At 38.5% G+C, this 21,622-nt stretch overlaps 5 protein-coding genes across 6 annotated transcripts; 3 read left to right on the forward strand and 2 right to left on the reverse strand.

Annotated features, from left to right (window-relative positions):
• On the forward strand, positions 414-3,076 carry LOC104755086 (amidase 1-like). Its single transcript, XM_010477417.2, has 9 exons — positions 414-571; positions 677-829; positions 972-1,096; positions 1,214-1,339; positions 1,423-1,605; positions 1,682-1,838; positions 1,971-2,139; positions 2,407-2,541; positions 2,627-3,076. Exons 1-9 carry the CDS (start codon positions 459-461, stop codon positions 2,741-2,743), a joined length of 1,278 nt encoding a protein of 425 aa, XP_010475719.1. The 5' UTR covers positions 414-458; the 3' UTR covers positions 2,744-3,076.
• Positions 4,393-6,966, forward strand: LOC104755087 (putative UDP-glucuronate:xylan alpha-glucuronosyltransferase 5). Its single transcript, XM_010477418.2, has 3 exons — positions 4,393-5,450; positions 5,895-6,358; positions 6,475-6,966. Exons 1-3 carry the CDS (start codon positions 4,682-4,684, stop codon positions 6,961-6,963), a joined length of 1,722 nt encoding a protein of 573 aa, XP_010475720.1. The 5' UTR covers positions 4,393-4,681; the 3' UTR covers positions 6,964-6,966.
• LOC104755089 (mitogen-activated protein kinase kinase kinase ANP1) lies at positions 7,071-11,656 on the forward strand. Its single transcript, XM_019239339.1, has 17 exons — positions 7,071-7,496; positions 7,649-7,690; positions 7,784-7,849; positions 7,960-8,070; positions 8,154-8,234; positions 8,320-8,397; positions 8,545-8,627; positions 8,770-8,851; positions 8,947-9,047; positions 9,157-9,196; positions 9,280-9,339; positions 9,423-9,472; positions 9,572-9,791; positions 9,899-10,069; positions 10,164-10,516; positions 10,897-10,967; positions 11,278-11,656. Exons 1-17 carry the CDS (start codon positions 7,386-7,388, stop codon positions 11,370-11,372), a joined length of 1,815 nt encoding a protein of 604 aa, XP_019094884.1. The 5' UTR covers positions 7,071-7,385; the 3' UTR covers positions 11,373-11,656.
• Positions 11,593-15,793, reverse strand: LOC104755088 (mannosylglycoprotein endo-beta-mannosidase). The gene is made up of 11 exons (XM_010477419.2): positions 15,645-15,793; positions 15,315-15,453; positions 14,937-15,161; positions 14,757-14,815; positions 14,616-14,664; positions 14,272-14,502; positions 13,963-14,132; positions 13,672-13,876; positions 12,949-13,593; positions 12,560-12,787; positions 11,593-12,422 (listed from the first exon to the last, which is right to left on the reverse strand). The coding sequence occupies exons 1-11, from the start codon at positions 15,791-15,793 to the stop codon at positions 11,688-11,690; spliced, it is 2,835 nt and encodes a 944-aa protein (XP_010475721.1). The 3' UTR covers positions 11,593-11,687.
• Positions 16,274-21,592, reverse strand: LOC104755090 (sucrose nonfermenting 4-like protein). 2 transcript variants are annotated; one of them, XM_010477421.2, is made up of 13 exons: positions 20,757-21,591; positions 20,513-20,600; positions 19,870-20,046; positions 19,462-19,584; positions 19,278-19,337; positions 18,997-19,086; positions 18,414-18,548; positions 18,108-18,252; positions 17,712-17,885; positions 17,231-17,294; positions 17,077-17,146; positions 16,761-16,878; positions 16,274-16,649 (listed from the first exon to the last, which is right to left on the reverse strand). In XM_010477421.2, the coding sequence occupies exons 1-13, from the start codon at positions 20,879-20,881 to the stop codon at positions 16,555-16,557; spliced, it is 1,464 nt and encodes a 487-aa protein (XP_010475723.1). In that variant the 5' UTR covers positions 20,882-21,591; the 3' UTR covers positions 16,274-16,554. The 2 variants fall into 2 exon arrangements, with proteins under 2 accessions (XP_010475723.1, XP_010475724.1); XM_010477422.2 differs by having other exon boundaries at positions 16,647-16,684; positions 20,757-21,592.

Below are 21,622 nucleotides of genomic sequence, written 5' to 3' on the forward strand. Positions count from 1 at the left end.
CGCATACCTAATAATCAGCTAATTAGAACGTTAGATTAATCACAACCGATTAACAATATAAATCATTGAAAATGTGCGATTTGAGTGATTCTGTCCGCGTAACGACAAATTCACCTACCCAACAAAACATGTAACGGAAACATAAAATATAATTGGCAATAAATAGTAAAAAATCTTATGTGGCAAACTAAACTACACGAAGTACTGTTTTGTTTAATGTTTGATCATAAAGCGTGGTCACTTAATTTTATGAGCCGACAAGAAACAAAAACAAAAGGGACAATAAACATAAGCTATCAAAATTCACAACAATTATATTATTACAACCAGCTTTACTTTTATATTTACCTTTTTTTGTTAAAAAAAAAAAACAAAACCAAAACCAAAAAAATGTTTTACTTGGTTATATATAATCTATCTACCAAGTACTATACCTCGTCAGAACGGGAACAGCATCAATGGCGACTGATAATGATTATGGAGCTTTCATTGAGAAATTAACAATTTCTCCAACTCCTTCTTCCTTGGTTCCTCCTTCTCTACAGGGTCTCACCTTTGCCATTAAAGATATGTAAGATATCATCCTTTGAATGAATACAATTAGTGTTTCCTCTGTCCACCATTTTACTTTTTTTGTCAATTCATTTTTTGAGCTTCTTGTTTTTGGTTTAATCAGTTTCGATGTGGAAGGACACGTAACCGGTTTTGGTAATCCGGATTGGTTAAGGACGCACTCGGCAGCTACTTCCACGGCTCCAGCAGTTTCATCACTCTTAGAAGCTGGTGCCACCGCTTTCGGATTTACCATTATGGATGAAATGGCTTGCAGGTTCAATTCCACTTTCTTCTCTGGTTTATAGAGACTTTAAGAATGCTCAAACCAGGACATCTTAACAATTAGTCCTCAAAAAATGGCTATTAGACTAAGCTTGTTACGTTTTTGGGCATGATATATGTTACTTAATTTGCAGTATAAATGGAGATAATGTGCATTATGGGACTCCCAGAAACCCGATTGCTTTCGATAGATTGCCTGGCGGATCGTCGAGTGGCTCAGCCGTAGCTGTAGCTGCTCGTCTTGTTGATTTTTCTATTGGTCAGTTTAACAAAAAATTTCCATACGAGTTATGACTAATCATAATTAATCAAAGAGTGAGTTTTTGTTGTTGTTCTGTCTAATTTGTTTCTTGATGTTCTGTTTTTGAGCAAACAGGAACTGATACCGGAGGGAGTGTACGAGTTCCAGCATCTTACTGTGGCATTTTTGGTTTCCGGCCATCACACAATGCTGTTTCCACTGCCGGAGTTACTCCACTGGCACAGAGCTTGGATACAGTTGGTAAAGACAACTAAAAACCGAGAATCTTGTTTGGTTAAAAACCGAATCTTGATATATATTGATGGTTCCAACATTGTCTTTAGGATGGTTTGCTCGAGACACATCCACTTTGAAACGCGTAGGTTGTGTTCTTCTGAAGCAGCCTCACCTGAACTGCATCGAACCAGATCAATTGATTATCGCGGATGACTGCTTCAAGCTGTGTAGTGTACCACGTGATTTGTTGGTGCAGCCTCTCGTTGGAGCCGTGGAAAAATCGTTTGGAGGTAATACTAATACCATCAAAATAACTTGTATTTTTTTGTTGAAAGAGAAGTCAAATGTTTTTTCTCTGTATCAAAGGCAACACTGAAGTAAAGAAGGTGAATCTTGGAGGATACATTAAAGAGAATGTTCCTAGCCTTAAACATTTCATGACAAGTGAAGATGTCACGGCACAACAAGAGTTCAGCATTCCGTCTCTTATGGCTCTATCGAGTTCAATGCTATTGTCAGTAATGTACGTAAGAACATCTATCTCATCTACGTTCTATATCGATTGATTCGATTTCTAATAGTTACCTAGTCATTTACCTAGTCATAAACCAAACTTCGATTTCTAATAGTTACCTAGTCATAAACCATACTTCAGGCATGAATTCAAGATAAACCACAGTGCATGGGTCTCGTCGGTGAAACCAGAGTTTGGTCCTGGATTATCAGCATTGATGGAGGTAGCTATCAGGATGTCCGATGAGAAGATAGACCATTGCCGATCCGTGAAATCCGAACTTAAAACGGCTCTTTCAACTTTGCTCGGGGTACAAAGTTGTTCCTATTTCTTCCAGAGTTAGAAACTTATATAACAAGTTTAGGAAAGTGTCCAATCCGGTTTTCGGTTTGGTTTATGTACAGATTCTGTGGAATAGGTTTTAATTCGGTTTTGTAGGAAATATTATATGGATTTCTTTTGTTTCTTTGCTTATCGATTTGGTTCAGTTTGGTTATGATTGAAAACACTTACAGACTGGTGACCAGTTAAATATGAATCATACCAATTTTTACTACGTATCTGAGTGCTTTTGTAGGAGAAGGGTGTGTTGGTGATTCCAACAGTACCAGGTCCTCCACCGCATCTCAAAGCTGATGTGGCTGCACTTGAATCTTTCAGCAGTAAAGCCTTCAGCTTGTTGTCGATCGCCGGCGTTTCTGGATTTTGTCAGGTAATACAACAACATCCAATATGCCTTCTTGCGGAGTCGGTTAATAAGAACCGGTCTGATCTTCTGGTGTTTGTTCACTTGATAGGTGACCATACCATTAGGGCTACACGAAAATCTTCCGGTATCGGTATCCTTGGTAGCTAAGTCTGGCTCAGACGGTTTTCTTCTCAGTCTTGTGGATTCCCTTGCGGGATTTATGTGATTGACAATGAAAAGAAAGGAAGAGTTTCTCCCAATCATATAGGCTATATATAGCTTTTTCTTTTATGTGGGATCCGACAGTGTGATGGTTGTGTTGGGGGTACGACCAAACAGTTAACAGCCGACCGCTCTACCACTTAGGAACAACGGGAGATTAGATCTCATAGGGTTCAATACCCGTTCTCAACCCCATGACATGTTTGAGTCTAATTTGCTTTCTGTTTATAATAAACCTCAACAATGCACTAAATAAATTGTTGTCCATGTTGGACAATTGTATTTGTGTTTTAGTGAAAACATCAATGGCAAATTATTTAGATCATTTTAAAAGCGATTGGGGCGTGATAAAAAAAAAAGGGGGTGAGTAAATTAGGTGAGAATAACCAACCATATAGAGCCATAAAAATCAAAATTAAGAAAGTAACACTTGGTAAAAGGAAAAGTGCTTAAAAAATGACTAGCGATGGAAAAAGAGAGATCCGAAGACGGAGATCAGAGGAGAACACCGGCACGAGTTTGGTGATGTTTTAGGCTAGTTTCTTATTTATTGTTTTTATTTTTGGTTTTATTTGCAAAATTCCCAATAACTGCAATTTTAAAATTCAAAAATGTTAGGAGTTATTGTAAACACTAGAGAAATCTTGCATTTATTAATAATAAATCTATTTAATAAATGTATTTGTTGAATAATATTTTGGATGGGTTTATTACATGCAGTATCTACTTAACTAAAATAAATACATTAATCTTCAAATTTGAGTAAATAGAAAGATTGATATGATTAGTTATGCATATATCAGTAGTACCGGACTACATGTATATTCAACCCATACCTAACAATAATCAGCTTATAGCTATTGACATTAGATTAATCAACCGACTAACAATAAATCATTGAAAATACGATTTGAATGATTATGTTCCCGTAATCACGTACCCAACAAAATATGTTATTAAATCATAAAATATAGCAATGATTTGAAGAGGCCAACCAAAAAAAAACTCTATGTGGCAAACTAACTACTACTCGTTTGTTCAATGTTTGAATGTTGATCGCTATTTAAATAACACAACAATCATAAGCTTAGTCACCAAACTGATATGTCCAAAATATCCCCTATATAATAAAACGGAAGTACACAACTTTTTTTGTCATATTAAAACACTCTCACTAAACATGTTCAAAAATTAAAATAAAAACAAACAATAAAAATAACTATTTCTTATACATAAAATTACAAAATTACAATATAAAACTTACAAATATGTGCTTTTTACAAGCATCATATTTAGCATATGATTTTCTTGCATAATGTTTTATCAAAAAAAAATTTTAAAAGCAATCATATGAATTATATTTTATTTTAAAATTATAATATAAATAAAAAAATTTCAACCCTGCTCTAGCACGGGTCCTAATCTAGTTGTTAAATATTAGGAGATCCCGGAGATTACGAGATTGAATTAAATGAAAGTTAAATGTAATATTCTCGTATTACTAAATAAATAAATTTATCATTATTAAATATGTAAAGAATTTGTTAGACAAATTATATCTCTTGTATGAATATAAACCTAAAGTCTAATGAGTAAGACAAGAAAAACTATATTACTTTTAAAATTTCCTCCAAATCTGTCATTAAATTATAATTGATAACACAGCACAAGGGCCAAACTAGCGTATGTAAGTTTATTACACAATTATTCGTAGACTCACCTAACGAATTGACTTGGACGCCAACGTGCCTCCATGCATCTCAAGACCCTTCTTCTTCTGTTCCCAATCATACACGATACACCTATGAATTCGCACATATACGTGCATGTATCTTATCTATGAGATTATGAATTCCACACAGACACGTTAATTACATGTAAATAGATACATATATCGCTAAGAGCATAGGAGATCAGAGAGAGAGAGAGTTGGGGGAAAAAGATGGGGGCGAAAAACCAAAGTTCGAGTAGGAGATTTTTTATGTTTTATCTTATAGTAATATCGTTTTCGTTTTCGGGTTTGCTCTTAACCTTCAAACCTCTGTTTCTGCTCAATCCCATGATCAGTTCTCCTTCGTTAGTTGAAATTCGCTATTCTTTGCCGGAGCCGGTTAACTGGAAGGTCCGTAACCCGAGATGGCTCCGACTCATCAGAAACTATCTTCCGGATCAGAAAAAGATCCGAGTGGGCCTTCTCAACATCGCCGAGAACGAGCGTGAGAGCTACGAGGCAAGGGGGACGTCGATCTTGGAGAATATCCACGTGTCGCTCGATCCTCTTCCGAAGAATCTGACGTGGAAAAGCTTGTTCCCGGTTTGGATCGACGAGGATCACACGTGGCACACGCCTATTTGTCCCGAAGTCCCTCTCCCGAAGACGGAAGGTCCTGACGCTGACGTGGACGTCGTCGTTGTCAAAGTGCCGTGCGACGGTTTCTCGGAGAAGAGAGGGTTGAGAGACGTTTTCAGGCTACAGGTGAATCTGGCGGCAGCGAATCTTGCGGTGGAGAGTGGTTCGAGGGATGTTGATCGGACGGTGTACGTTGTCTTCGTCGGGTCATGTGGACCTATGCATGAGATCTTTAGGTGTGATGAGCGCGTGAGGCGCGTGGGTGAATATTGGGTGTATAGGCCTGATCTGAAGAGGTTGAAGCAAAAGCTTCTCATGCCTCTTGGTTCTTGTCAGATTGCTCCCCCGCTTCCTCAAACAGGTTAATTCATTCATTCATACTTGTTTGTACTTTCGTTACGTCTTCTTCTTTTCAAAGTAGTCATATGACATATGCATAAGTTAAAAGAAAATCCAACAAATCAATTGATGTTTTTATAGATTAAAAGCAGTAAAATTATTAAAGAAATTCGAACAGATACCTAATTTGGCTATCAACTACATTCCAAAAATAATTAAAAACTTATCTTAATACGGAAAGAGACTACAAAAATCATAGACTTCCAAATCCATATGATTATAGCTATATATTTATACATCTTTAATCTGATGGGTAAAGTGCTATAGGAAGCAATCTTCAACAACTAATATTTATTAGGTCTCATCTAAATACAGATCTGTGATTCTTATACCAAATCTTCCGATCCTCTTTTCTTTTTACTGTCTTTGCTTTTCAACTAACTAGTTTTCTCATTCGTTGTTAAAGGTCAAGAAGCATGGATACGAGACGACAAGAACAAAACTCTGACATCCAAAACAACATTATCATCATTTCCTGCCCAGCGTGTTGCGTACGTGACGTTACTACACTCATCGGAGGTCTACGTATGCGGGGCAATAGCATTAGCACAAAGCATAAGGCAATCTGGATCAACCAAGGACATGATACTCCTCCACGACGACTCCATTACCAAGAATTCTCTCACTGGTCTAAGGCTCGCCGGCTGGAAACTAAGGCGAGTAGAGAGAATTCGTAGTCCTTTTTCCAAGAAGCGTTCTTACAATGAGTGGAACTACAGTAAGCTACGTGTGTGGCAAGTAACAGATTACGATAAGCTAGTGTTCATAGATGCAGACTTCATCATCGTCAAGAACATTGATTACCTTTTCTTCTATCCTCAACTTTCGGCTGCTGGCAATAACAAATTCTTGTTCAACTCAGGAGTCATGGTAATGCATCTAATAACAATTTCATATATACCATTAAATAACTCCATTAATGTTTTCAAATACAAATTGATATTTTTGTGTACGTATCTAAGAATTCAAACTATGGTTTTGTTAAGGTTCTGGAGCCATCAGCTTGTCTGTTCGAGGATTTGATGCTGAAAGCATTCAAGATAGAGTCATACAACGGGGGAGACCAAGGATTCCTGAACGAATATTTCGTGTGGTGGCATAGGTTATCAAAACGTTTGAACACGATGAAGTACTTCGGTGATGAAAGCAGGATTAAAGATAAAGCACGCAACCTCCCAGAGAATCTAGAGGGCATACACTACTTGGGACTAAAACCGTGGCTATGTTACAGAGACTATGATTGCAACTGGGACTTGAAAACAAGGCGTGTGTTTGCAAGCGAGTCGGTGCATGAGAGATGGTGGAAAGTGTACGACAAGATGCCCAAGAAGTTGAAAGGTTATTGTGGTTTGAATCTTAAGATGGAGAAGAACATTGAGAGGTGGAGAAAAATGGCTAAGCTCAGTGGCTTCCCTGAACGACATTGGAAAATTAGAGTAAGAGATCCTAGAAAGAAGAACCTTCTAATCCAATGAGAAGAAGAAGAGTATAAACACAAGAAACAAACTCGTTTAATTTATTCAAACAACACACACTTTTTTTTTTTTGTTGACGTAGAGTTTTCAGATTATGACGTAATATATTAAAAGGTTTGGAAATAATGACGTAATTTGTAATAAAGTCATATTTTCTGAATTCAAAAAAAAATAATATCGAAAAGCCTTTTTCCCTCTCACTCACTCTCTCGTTCATCGTCTTCCCCAAATTTACGATTTCTTCGGCTCCGTTCGTCGATCTATTGTTTTCCGTTTTACCGCCGAAGAAGATAAACCAGGAGAATCAGCCTCCGTTTTCCGGTCTTCTCGCCGATAAGATCACTTCCTGAATCCACAAATCGAAGATTCTTACCAAACCCTTCTCCTCGTCGTCGCCTCCTACTACTACTACCACCGTAGATATGGCGCCTCCGATTTTATGGAGGAAAGGTCAGTTAATTGGCCGCGGCGCCTTCGGTACTGTGTACATGGGTATGAATCTTGACTCCGGGGAGCTTCTCGCCGTTAAACAGGTGATTTTAGGGTTTATTAATTGATTTTAAGCTAATTGGGGACTTATAGGTTCAATCTCAGATCCGCGATTGAACTATTAAAATCTTCGCACTAATTTGCATCTGCTCTAAATCTCTACTGATAACTTCAGGATTTTTTTTGTTATACTCAGGTTTTGATTGCAGCCAATTGTGCTTCCAAGGAAAAAACTCAGGTTCGTAAACAATCCAATCGAATCCAATCTATTATGATTTATTCATGAACCCATTAATGGTTTTTTTGTTTTCTGTGTGTTTGTGTTAAGTAGGCTCATATTCAGGAGCTTGAAGAAGAAGTTAAGCTTCTCAAAAATCTCTCCCATCCTAATATAGTTGTAAGTATATTCGTGGCTGTTGTCTTCTTCTCCAGTGCATATGGATCCATTTAGCACTTCGTTATTGTGTTATCTAACTTAGGAATTTTATTTTTTTGCTTGGGCATTAGAGATATTTGGGTACAGTGAGGGAAGATGACACCTTAAATATCCTTCTCGAGTTTGTTCCTGGTGGATCTATATCATCGCTCTTGGAGAAATTTGGACCTTTTCCTGAATCAGTAAGTCATGCTTTGATTTTTTTGTTTCTTTTCGATATCTTAGTATGTTTGCGGTGCTTAGATGTTGAGAATGGTTGAATAAGGTTGTTCGGACATACACGAGGCAGCTGCTATTAGGGCTGGAGTACCTGCATAATCATGCAATTATGCATAGAGACATTAAGGTAGCAATTTTTTTTACTCATACTTTGAAAGTGCTTACCATCTTGAGTCCTTGACCATGAAATTCTATATTTCATATGTTCTCAGGGGGCGAATATTCTTGTGGATAACAAAGGATGCATTAAACTTGCTGATTTTGGTGCATCCAAACAAGTAGCTGAGTTAGTAAGTCAAATAATTTGTATTTAAACAACTTCTATTGCAGGAAGCGTTATTTTCTGTCTTCTGTGTATACTCTTATTTTCTCAGTTGGTCTAGTATAACATATTCTTCATAGTGATTCATTGTTGATTCACATAATTTCATCTATAGGCTACGATTACTGGTGCAAAATCTATGAAAGGGACACCATATTGGATGGCTCCGGAAGTTATTCTTCAAACTGGACATAGCTTGTAAGCACCCTAGCCTGCTCGTAAATACAAAAATTGATGTTTTGTAACTGATATCTCAAACACCTGTGGGCTGTGGCTAGTATTGATAGTTCTGGTGTCCCATAATTTTAGTTTCTTACAAACTTGTTGCTATTATTTTCAGCTCTGCTGATATATGGAGCGTAGGCTGTACAGTTATTGAAATGGTGACTGGGAAGGCTCCTTGGAGTCAGCAGTACAAAGAGGTAATTTGTTTTGTACTCCAGGTGATATTTTTTTGTGGAGAAGTTTGCTTCTTAACTACTGATGGACTTGCTTTTCTTTTTTTTTTTTTTTTCAGGTTGCTGCTATCTTCTTCATTGGAACAACAAAATCACATCCTCCGATACCTGATACCCTCTCCTCGGATGCAAAAGATTTTCTGCTCAAGTGTCTGCAGGAGTAAGCTGCTTTTCTTCAAAAAAATTAGTTTGGAACTTTAGTAGTAACTTCCTTCGCCACTATTGTGTCTTGTCTTTGGAATTGCTGAATCATTGACCCGCCTTGACAGGGTACCAAATCTGCGGCCAACTGCATCTGAGCTACTTAAGGTGAACTATAAACAGTTTCAATGATTCCTACATATTAACCTGGGAAGTTTTGAGAAAAATTCCTGATTTTGTTCTATTCGCAGCATCCTTTTGTTACGGGAAAACACAAGGAATCTGCGTCTACTGATCTTGGTTCTGTCATGGTGGGTGCATGTTGACCATCTTATGAATGTCATATAACTTTTTCTTGAAGCCATCTTCAATGATTATTTTTGTTATTTTCCAGAATAATGCTAGTACTTCACTACCGTTACAGAACAATAACACTCAGTGCACGTAAGTTCTGAAAATCTGGTTGAAACCAAAAGTACTAAGATGAATTTGTGGGTAATATGAAATACTTTGACGGTTTATTATCTGCTTCTTTTATTTTAGTCCAGATTCTACATGCGACGATGTAGGTGACATGTGTAACTTTGGCAGTTTGAATTATTCACTTGTATATCCTGTGAAATCAATCCAAAACAAAAATTTATGGCAACAAAATGATAATGGAGGTGATGAAGACGATATGTGTTTGATTGATGATGATAATTTCTTGACATTTGATGGAGAAACGAGGCCTACCCTTGAAAAAAATAGTGATCTGAAGAAGGTAAGCATATATACGATTTCTCATTTAGATATCTACTGAGCTATTCGAGTCTCAACTCTTGTTTGGATCATGTTTGTAAGCATCACTTATTCATTATATGTGGACAGAGCTGTGATGCCGTAAGTGATGTGTCCATTGCTCTGAAGTCCAAATTTGATGAAAGTCCTGGTAATGGAGAGAAAGAGACTACAATGAGCATGGAATGTGACCAACCTTCATACTCAGAGGATGATGATGAGCTAGCAGAGTCAAAAATTAAAGCTTTCTTAGATGAGAAGGTGCTTCATGCACATTATACTACATTTTGCATTTTTTCCTCAATTCATTTGTACATAAAACACTAACATGGCAGTGAAAATATATCTCCCTTAGGCTGCAGAACTAAAGAAGTTACAGACGCCTCTTTATGAAGAATACTACAATAGTTTGGTCACATGCACTCCCAGCTGTATGGAGAGTAATTTTAGTAACAGTAAAAGAGAGGATGCAGCGCGTGGTTTCCTGAAACTGCCTCCAAAAAGCAGGTCACCGAGTCGGGGTCCTCGTGGTGGTTCACCTTCGAGGGCAACAGACGCAACTAGTTGTTCCAAGAGCCCAGGAAGTGGTGGTAGTCGTGAATTGAATATTAACAATGGAGATGATGAAGCTTCACAGGACGGTGTATCAGCTCGGGTGACTAATTGGAGCGGTCTTGTTGTTGATACTGAACAGGAATCAAGCCAGAGGTTAGTCGCTCAAGAGTTAATTCGGTTTGGGATTTAGATATTTCCTTTGATTCCTCTTAGGCACTCGGTAGGAACTAGGAATCAAGAAGCCAGAACAAAGTCCCGTTCATGCTTGTCTGAAGCTATGATCGCCCACCATGTCGCAAAATTGTTGCATTTTGGGTTTTTACACAAAAGCTAACTTTATTTTTGAGAAAAGTAATCACAAATGCGTCCAACCATGTAGAGTTTAAGGATTCCAAAGCTACCTTCCTGCTCTTTAAAATTCAGCCTAGCCATTGGCCAGCAATAGTTTCAAATTTTCACCTAGTCTCGGACCTTAGTCTAGGCTTCTTGTTTTATTCATTCATCTCTTAAATTTGCTGGGTTTGGCTTTGCAGTGTTTCTCTTTCAGAGATAGAGATGAAGTGGAAGGAAGAGCTTGATCAAGAACTCGAAAGAAAGCGACAAGGCAAGTCCCTTTTATGACATTCGTGATTGTACACTGCACGTTTCCTGTGGTCTTGACGATTCTAGATCACTAGATAAAACTACTTGATGATTATCATGGTAGCTTGCTTTGTTGTTGCTGCCATTCACTCTTACCGTACATCATTTTTTTTATTAATCAAAGGCACCAGTGAAACCTTACATTTTAGAATGTGTTTGCATTAACCACTGTTAACATGCCGTGATGTAATGTTGAGAAACTGGACATAGCAGTATTAACTTTGTTTAAGCTTGATAAATCAAATCGTTGACTTGTATATCTGTTGTTGCAGAGATCATGCGCCAAGCGGGGTTGGGATCATCCCCAAGAGACAGAGGCTTGAGCCGACAGAGAGAGAAGTCGAGGTTTGCATCTCCAGCAAAATGACAACATGTACAATAATCTCCTTCTCTCTCATGCAAGACTTGCCAGAAACGGGTAGAGATGTCGTAATCTCCGGCTTTTGATTTTTGATTGCTCAACTAGTATATATATATGTAACTCTTATTTTGCTGTGATGATGATAAGTAGACACGAGGTTTGGTCTGAATATATGGTTCTGAGCGGGTTGTTAAAGGTATAAAGATGTGTGTAATGCGAGTGTAGGTTGCATATTTAAGTTCGCTCCTCTGCGTATCATTCATTTATTCAAAGGTTCGAGATTACAGGTAGTTACATTACAAACACGAAACATAACTTGACTCAACCAAAAACACTAAACCCATCAGGATAGTTCCAGCCCTGAAGCATAACACGAGGAGACTTCTTCATGCCTGTAGGAGCTGCAAATGAGATCTTCAAAGACATTGATTCACCTGGAACTAGTGAGAAATAGTTGTCTGAGTAATGTACTGGCAGAATTCTCGTGTCTTGTTTCTCTGTCTCTGCATTGTGGACAGAGAAACGAAGGAAGAAAGCAACCCCTGAATCAGATCCCTCCATTTCCACCACTTTCAAAGCACGGCTGCTATCTCCAGAAACAACACATCTACTAAAGAGCTTCTGGAGCAACCCCAGATTGCGCTTTCCGTCTTCTTGAGCAACGTTTTTGGCTAAGCCAGCTCTAGATGTGTTTTGGACATTGATCTCCAGCTCATATTTTGGACCAACCAGAACTGAATTGCAAGTGATCTTCAGAGGTATTTGTTTCTTTCTGTACGGCTCCAAGAGTGTGTAATCCTGCCCAGGCAGATGAAGCCAGTAGAAGTTCCGGGATATAACCGTTTTGTCTGAGACATTGTACAGTTTGAGAAGAAGAAAATACACTGGCTTTGAGTTTTCTGATTTTGGGTACTTGAATTCCGAAACTTGCATTACTTTCTTTGGTGGTGCAGAGACTATCTTAAACACTTCCGAGTATGGGCAGTTCCCGTTTAGGTCCCATACTGATGCCTCTATCGCGACATCTGACAGCTCTTTAGACGTCGTGTTTACAACCTGTGGGGTCAAAGTCCACCATTTCATGCATTATTTACTTCATTCACTTCTTCTTTAAATCAAGACTTTAAACTCTTTTCCTGAGAATTTCATTCACAGCAATTGCTAGAGAAAGAGTTATAGGGAATCATACTGACCTCAACAAAGTAACTTGCCAGGTTTAATTGGACATGGACTGGCTCTGCAGCTGAACGGCAGCCATAGAAACTGGCTGTTTGATCGAGAAGATGATCATAGAACTGACCTCTGAGACCAGTCCATGGATTTTGGTTCTTCCAGATCAAGACACCCGTGTATTTTGTCCACATTCGTGAACTCCAGCCCTCGAATAGAGCTCTGTACTGAATGTAGTTTACCAGTTGAGCCTGTTACAGAGGGAAAAACAAGTCAGAATATGTCACTAATGATCTCAAGTTTCTTTCAACAACCAAAGTTAGACATCGCACTAAGTTAAGGGGAAAAACATTTATGCACCGAGGCAAGCCAACACCAGCAAAGGCTAAAACGGTTAAGCTCCCAAATATACCTTCAAGCAGAAGTCATCGAGATTCTCCGGAGTACCGTACATCAGAATCTGGTCATGAACTTTTCCAGGCTTAGAATATGGAATGTACTTGTGGTAATCCCACATTCGGTTTGGTACTTCTTCAACAAACCCGTCCAAACCCTTTTTAAACAGAGGAATCTCCCAACCTTCCGGAGGCATTGTCGCTCTTATCGTAGCTGCAACTGGCATTCCAACCGAACCAATCTCCGGATTGAACCCATACTTGTAATATGTATCTTTAAAAAAATCTTCAGGGTATTGAATCTCGTAAGGGCCGTCAGTGAAGTTTCCCTTACCATCTGCAAATCCGTCCCACATAGATCCTTGAATATAAACTCTAGTACCGTCAAGATAAACACTAGGATCCGAATCCTCGTCTGATAACATATGGGTTTTAAAATAAGGGTGAAGCCTAAGGTCTTGCTTTAGAGCCTCATTTATGTCTTTTGGCGGAACTTGTTCGTTTCCACCCACCCAAAGAGCTAGGCTTGGATGGTTTCTCAAAAGTTTGACAGTATCACGAGCACATAAGAGGAATAACTCATGGTCTAGTGGTCCGTTCGGATTTGATACTGGATCACCTCTTCCATCAACATCTCCCGTGATCCAAAACTCTTGCCAGACCTGAGAATAGGGTAAGCTTTAGGAATGGTGATGAATTTTGAAGCAGAATGATAGCGAACAACACTTCTTGACTCATACCAGCAAACCGTAGATATCACAAAAATGATAAAAATCTGGCCTTTCAGCCAACCCACCACCCCAGCAACGGATCATGTTCATGTTCATATCTGCATGGAACTTTATATCCGTTCTATAACGTTCTTTAGAGAGCCGTAACAACCCATCAGATAGTATCCAATTGCCACCACGAATGAAGATCGGCTCTCCGTTAATCTTGAACAGCCTGCAAAATTTCGAAAAGAAGATGCAGAGCCTCTACCGAAAACGTTATACCCATAGTGAACTGAGACTGAGATATATGGAGCTTACCTTCCACCAGTGGCACTATCGATAACACTCTCTATCTTACGGAATCCAAATGGCTGCATCCAGGAATCAGATTCCCCAAATTCTTTCACAACAACAGTGATCAAGATGTCATAAAGGTTTTGCTTTCCCATCCCGTTGGGCCACCACAATTCAGGTTTATAGAAAAAGAGCTGTTACATCACTATCCCATTAGTTTACATGATAAATAATACTACCATCATAGATCTCTAGTGGTCAGATAAGATCCCTGAACAGAGTAAGTTATCTACGTCATGAACAAGTCTTATGCGATAACAGTACCAAACTCACCGGTTTAAAAGTGTGCTGAATATGTCCTTTAGCTGGAATCAAAACATTCTCTGTCTGAAGATGCTCAACTAAACAAACACCGTTTTCGAGTTCAGCTGTTATTTGAATATTTACAGAACAGTCGGCAGTCCATGTGCTTTTGTTTTCCAGTTCAGCAGTCACATGCAAGTAAGCCCTCTTGTAATGGTCAAAGAAGGTTGAGACCAAATGGGGATCAATTATTCTTACAGGCTGCAAACAAAACATCCAATAAGAGCATGATTATAAACGATCCAAAGTTTGCTCCATGGAGAAACTCAATAGATATCATCTCTGGAAAATAATGTAAACCAGATAAAACTAACCCCGGTAACAGATATTGACACTTCATCCCATATGCCAGTATTCCGGTCCCTAGAAGACATTATCAATGTTTTCAGTGAGAATGCCTTTATCCATCCGATAAACTCAAATATCTTCTAACGAAAAGCAAGTGAAAGCATTACCTTATTGGACAGATCCAGTCCCAACCTTCCACATACTGTGCAGCTACATCTTTTCCAATCTGTCATGCACATTCCAGTCACATTGGTTATAGTGTTTGCAAGTAGCTAGAATTGAACAAAGCAAAGACAACAACAATGACAGGACCGTTTCCACAGAGAGAGAGAAAGAGAGAGGTGTACCTCGTGATCACCACCTTGTCCTCCCTTGGGAGGGATAGTCCCAGGATGATCTGGGGGATGAACAAGAACAGCAACTAGATTGTTTTCAGTATGCAAGATATCAGTAACGTCAAGTGAATGTCTGCGAAACATCCCTTTGGGAAGCACTGTCTTGTGTCCATTTACATACACTTCCGCAGAGTAGTTGATGGCACGAAAATTCAGATGCACGTATTGATTCCGCAACTGCAAAAAAAAAAAAAACATCAAGCAATAGACCCCAATAAATGATAACAGAAATGAAGAATATAATAAGAAATCATAGTTTTAAGCTGAAATAGATAAGCAAAGCGAAATAGCAAATATTGTGAAATGAGGTAAGCAGTGAAGTGATCTCACCCTTTTACATTGGAAGTTAGTGAAGAACCAGAAGGTGTAATAGTCCCTCCCGGAATCAGCAATATCCGTGATAGCTTCATTCTCGAGTCCATAGAATGGGTCTGGAACAACTTTGTTCTTCACCAGTGTCCCCAAAACACTGTTACAGAGGAACACATTATATATCAGCAAAATCATCGTTCATGCATGCAACAAGAAGAGGAAAGTCAAAATCCTAAACTTATTTCGGAGTTGACTTACTTTAACTAATTAGCTTTAATAAGTAAAATTAAAAAAAAAAAAAAAAAAAAAAAAAAAAAAAAAAANAAGGAAAGGGAAAGATTAATTTACGTTCCGGGTACGACGGCTTCCATCCAGCGAGAATCAGGACCGAGGGCAGGAGGATTGGTGGTAGTGAGCTGAACGCCGTCGACATCGACCTCCGTGGATCTCGCCGCTAACCAGTCGGAATCTAACACCGTCTTCCCGATCTCCGCCATTATTCGTTTTCTGAAGTTGCTATGTTTGTTTTCAGGACAATTTCTTCAGAATCAAAAAAGACAAGACACTTGGGTTGACGACTGTCTCTTCCAAGTCAAGTTTTGGGAAAACGTAACTTATGGATAAGCCAAACTTTATAGTAATAACTTTTTTTTCATGTCACTTATTACATCATCGACTATTCGGAGCCTTTAGTGGGTTAACTAACTTATGCAACTGCATATGTGAATCACAGAGATCACTTTCGCTCAACAGTTAACATGACTCGACAACCATCCCTGACTTGCTTGCTATTGTACTTAAAGATTATGATTGCAACCATTCTAATCATTATTTGTATAGCGTCGAGCTTATTCTCTGGTGAGATTTACTATATCTGTCAATCTTTATCTGGTAAGCTTCTCACTCTCATGCTGTTGCTTTTAGAATAGATAGATAAGCGAAATAGTCCAATAAAGGGGGGAAAAAAGACAGAGGGAAGAAAAAAAGCTGAGAGAAGCTACTAAGTAAAAGATTCCCGTAGTAGCCCAATATCTTCACAAGAATGGAAACCCGTTCAACTAAAACAACAAAAATAATAAGAAGAAGAAGAAAACAATGATGAAGAGGTTCGTAGCAAATTTACAAATTCCTTGCATGATGAAAAATAAAAATAAGATGATGCAAATTGTTGGTGGGGTAGTTTGTTTGAGGAAATGAGGGTAAAAAAAAAAGGAAAGAAAAAAGAGTTTGGAGGAGGTTGTCTTTGCTGTGGTGGGAGTCAAAGACCGAGCAGGAATTGGAAAACATCGCTCAATGATATGATACCTTCAACACGTTTACTCCCTGCTTCCACTATTACCAGCCTCCTTACACCTGTTTTGTTTGTTATACACACACAATCCTCTCATCTGATGATCGTTTTTCATATATAGGACAAAACAAAGCTGACAGACTCTTGATGGGAGAGAGAGAGAGAGATTGTACCTGGATTTGCCAGCCGCTCCATCACTTTCAGAAGAGAATCAGAGCGCAAGCACATGTGACATCTCTGCCCGTTGAAGATTCCATATGGCGGACTCGCATCTTGCCCCAACTGCAGCGCCTGAAACCACAAATACATTCTCCATTTTATTATAACTTTGTATCTTTTTCCCATTCTTCTAATTATGTATAAATAAATTAGAAAGGAGGAGACATTTCCAATGATAAATAGGCAGGTTAGACGACTTCTTAAGTAAACTCGTAAAAAGAAAAGCTTGATGAGATACAGGCCGGGTTTGGTTTATGATGAGAGGCTTACCTGGTGAACCGTCATGTCGTCAAGATGAATCTGTGCGTATGCCTTATCTTTAGCCAGAGCAGTTATATCACTACAAGATTACAAATATCATCAGATCAGAGGACACAAAAAATGGAATGCATAAGACCTATATAAAGCACGATTAAAGATTTACCTTCGAGAGTATATGTCAATAAGCGAGTCATTGTCATCCACTACCGGAATTGAACTAACTTCAGCTGTAATAACCAGAAAACCCGAGACATATATAAATCACGACATTTTCATTCATTTCCATACATAAGGAAACAGAGAAAGGTTATCGAATGCAATGCACCACGAGAAATATATTTGCTTTATGTTTCACAATAATTTCCATGTTCTAAAACCGGGTTAATTTACTCACGTTGTAACAATTATAATAGTGGTTGTAACATCTAAAGCAGGTTATTTGGTCTGTATTGATTTTGATCGATATGATGCTCTTTTAAACAACTTTGACTAGGCAGGTCAAAGAAACCCATGTGTTCAGCTACTTGGTGATATTACCATCTATGATGAAAATTTTCACTGAGATGTAGAGGTTAGTCTCAAGTTGCAGATGAGATGGATGAGCTTTGAATAATATATTAGTGAAAAGGAGCAGAAAGTATTACCTTGAACTAATAATGAGAGCGCAGAACCCAACGAGGCGTGTGGTCTCAATGTAGCGAGAGGTTTGCTACTTGATTCTCCGATTCTAGGGACCCAAGTACCCAGGGGAATTGAACAAATGGGTTGCTGAAGGATTGGTAAAGAGCTAGACGAATGTCTAAAGTATCTGCATATACCTGGAAGATTATGTTTAATTTAGAGTCAACATGAAAACTGAAGTTTGGACAGTCAATTGCAACTATAGTCTCTAATTCCCATCCCTTCACAGAATTTGGAGAAATGAAGAAGTGGGAAAGTTTTGGAAATGGCAAAATCATATGCACGTCATAAACTAAAAAGTTTGTATGTCAAATTTGGCGCGCTTATCAGTGTCTTAATCAAAAACGAAGGCACCTTACATTTTAATATGCCTGAAAGCGAAGCAAGATGCAGTAACTGCGGATATGAACCATCCTGCAAGGACGAATATATAACCGGAACGGCTGCAACCTTGTTTTGCAAAATTTTCAGGGCAACGTCTTTCAGATTATCATAGGGTCCAACCTAATAGCCATTTATGAAACATTAATAATAGCAAGAGAGAAAACTACTAGGTTTTTTTCTGTAACATGCAATAGAAATTTATAGGACAAGGCTATGTTCAGAGATAGGCAAACAGAAGCGAAGCTACAAGAAAGTCAATAATGCAACTGTGAAAATCACACCTGAACAAGTGGCCTAGGATATGGTCTCCCACTTCCATCATATTGTCGGCTAATATGAGCCTTCCCCTCTTTCCAGGCTGCTATTGTGTGCGTCTCAAGCTCTTCCTCTGTCAGGTTTGATCCATGGGTTCCCAGCTGCAATTTCACAAGTTTGTTATTACCATGCAAGAGTGAAATTTCATACTGAGAAAGCTAGTAGAAAATCTGCAGATATATCACACCAGGTAACATACTTAGAAACTAGGTAATTCTATTATAGTTCTGCAAATTAAATCACAAGTTTAGACAAGGTACATAAATATTTGTGAGCCCCACACTAGTATAATTATCCCCCCAGGTCCTACTCAGCATGGATTTTTCTGGTTCAACACTCGGCATGACTTAAAACGGCTCAGTAGAAAGAAACCAATATCCTTAGGAAGATGAGTTTATACTGCAAAAGATGTATTGATATCTCAAATGAAACACAAGCCCACCGGAAGCCAAAAAACAATATGGGATAATAGCAGGAACAAACGGAAAGTAAGAACTCATGTAACTCAAAGAAATGCTCTAGAAAAGAACAGTTTGTAGAGAAGCCAACCTCTCTCAGTATTAGAATGAAGTCTAGTGGACCAAGAACTCCAACAAATTGGCCTTTACCAAAGTCCCAAAGAGGAGCCAAAGGGATTCCCTGAAAGCATCTGGAATTAGCAAAAAACAGAAAGCCAGACAATCTATAGTTCGTTTAATTTTCACGTCCTTCCCTTTTCGGGTCGGGATACAACTATATTAGAATTTTTACAGTGACTGTGAGAGACAGAGAGATGAACATCCCAAAGAGAACAGAAGCTGATACAAGGGTAATTGGAAAATAGAGCAGACCTGCTCATAGAGTATATGGAATGCTTGCTTCACTGGTAAATTAACATCCAATGCAATAACCTGTAAAATTTCTGATCACCTTAGATAATTTCCGAGTAAGAAGCCAGAAGTCTTATCGATATCTATAGGACATGAAGACAGAAATCATCAATGATCAGGCAATAGGGAAAAAAAGAAACCATACCTTGCCCGATTCAGGTAGCAGCTCATATGCCGTTCGGGTTGATAATAAAACAGATATACGGTGACGAGAGACCTCCAAATCAGCCCCTGACATCCTAGGGATAGTTTCTTGGGATGAATCAGCCTACAATATAATCACCAAATAAAAGCAGTCAGAAACTCAATTTAGTGTAGTTTCAGAGACAATTTAATGGAACTTAATGATTCCTGCTTTATACAACATAAAAAAAATGGTCTAAATCAATCCTACTTATAGACTACTGACGAAGAGTTAAAATGATACTCTGATGAATATCAACCACAGATTAAAATTACAAGACACCAAACTAGAAGCAACGCAGGAAACTGAAACAATCAAGAAGCAAGAATAAACATTGCATTTTGGAAAAGAAAGGGTCAGATTCCTTACTGTTTGCACGAAGACATCATCCACATCCATATTTGACCGGCCGAGAGTCTCTGGGCTAAAACCAGTAGGAACCATATCTGGTCCAGTTATAAATATTGTATTCACTACTCCACCATTTCCGCTTACAAATGGTTGGTGCTCATCGTGCCGCCATTCCCCATCAACAAAAAACTTATACTGCATGATAAAAAAATAACTGAATGTAACATTAGTTGCTTCTAAAGTATCTTATGTTGTAATAATTACAACTATGTTAACTGTAGTACATCCAAGTGCAAAAATAAATGAATTTCTACACTCTGTACCCTTTATAAAAAGAAGTGATTTAGCTATCAATACAACATGAAGAACCCAAAATTTAAGTTTTTCTAGAGTTTCCAGTAATGTTGATGGTGATGTAAAAAGCAAAAATTTAATCAATTAGCCAGGGAAATTCGAATTTTCCTAGCCAAAATTGTGCAGCTATGACAGAGGTATATAATAAGAATCTCATGCAATATTGCATAGGTTAAGAATCCAGAGACTGAATACAGCAGTACCATGGACATCGCAAAAGTACAATTAAGGACATAGATGCTCCCCTGCGGGAATTAATTCACAAAGAATTTGTCATGAAAAAGGTCTCCAGTACAAGATTATTAACCTGATGATATCCAGGCGTCAAGTTGCAAATGACTTGAAAAACAGTAGGACAGCCCTCAAGCGGTGACAATGGCACATGTTCTGTCCACCTGCTCACATGCCCATTTCAGAAATCAGTCCATGGAGACCAAAACCCCCCCAATGACAACTATAGGAAGCACACATAATCTATGGGATATAACCTTAAATTTGTTTCCAGTAATAGAAAAATCCTAGTTGTAGTAGCTCACAGTGAGTCATCTCACCTGGTGAAAGATCCGCTAAGAAAAACCCTTCTACCTCCATAAGGCCAGACAAAGCGGGTGGGAGTAAGAAGCTGCCCTGAGGCAGCGCTGTTTCCACGGCTGCTATCCAATGTAGAACCAAACATCCCCTCTCCCAGTGGGTTTTATATAGTTTGTTACAATCCACAAAAACACTAATTCCTAAAAAAAAAAAACCTTCTCAATCGATTCTCAATGTATCTTGATTCCTTCAGCAGAAGACACGGTTTTGAGGAAAACTCCCGAATTCAACGCTTTAACACATGCAGAGAGAGAGTCCAAATTCGATAATTACCATAAATCCTAGCCACCAGTAACCGAAACCCTAAAATCCCAAATCACGATCTACAACGAAATTACCGAACTCTCCCAAACCTAGATAGAAATATTCAACCAACACGAATTAGAAAAAAAAACCTTGCCCTAAAACTCAACAACGGAACGATCTGGGTATATAAAAGGTCAACTGATGACAATACACGCGACCTGGAAACCCTAGCTGAATAAAAATCGAAAAGGGAAAAGGTTCCCAGGGAATTCGCGGCTCTGATCTTTTGAATTGGGGAAGAGAGAAAGAGAGTAGAGAAGAGAGAGCTGGATGATCGGGAAATTGATAGAAAAAGGGGAGGAGCAAAGAATTAGGGATTTGAAAAGAAGGAGAGAACCCTAATTAAAGAGAGTGGAGATGGCATTGTTTTGGATCTGGGGGAAATGAGAGAGAGAGAGAGAGAAGGTTATGGTCTCTTTCTATCGAATGTGAAGAAGAAAGAATCTGAGGGGCGAGAAGAAGCGCTGCGTAATGCAAATGTTGTTTTTAATCAATCCCATCGACACAGATATGATTTTTT

The sequence above is a fragment of the Camelina sativa genome, chromosome 17 (assembly GCF_000633955.1).
Source record: "Camelina sativa cultivar DH55 chromosome 17, Cs, whole genome shotgun sequence".
NCBI lineage: Eukaryota > Viridiplantae > Streptophyta > Magnoliopsida > Brassicales > Brassicaceae > Camelina > Camelina sativa.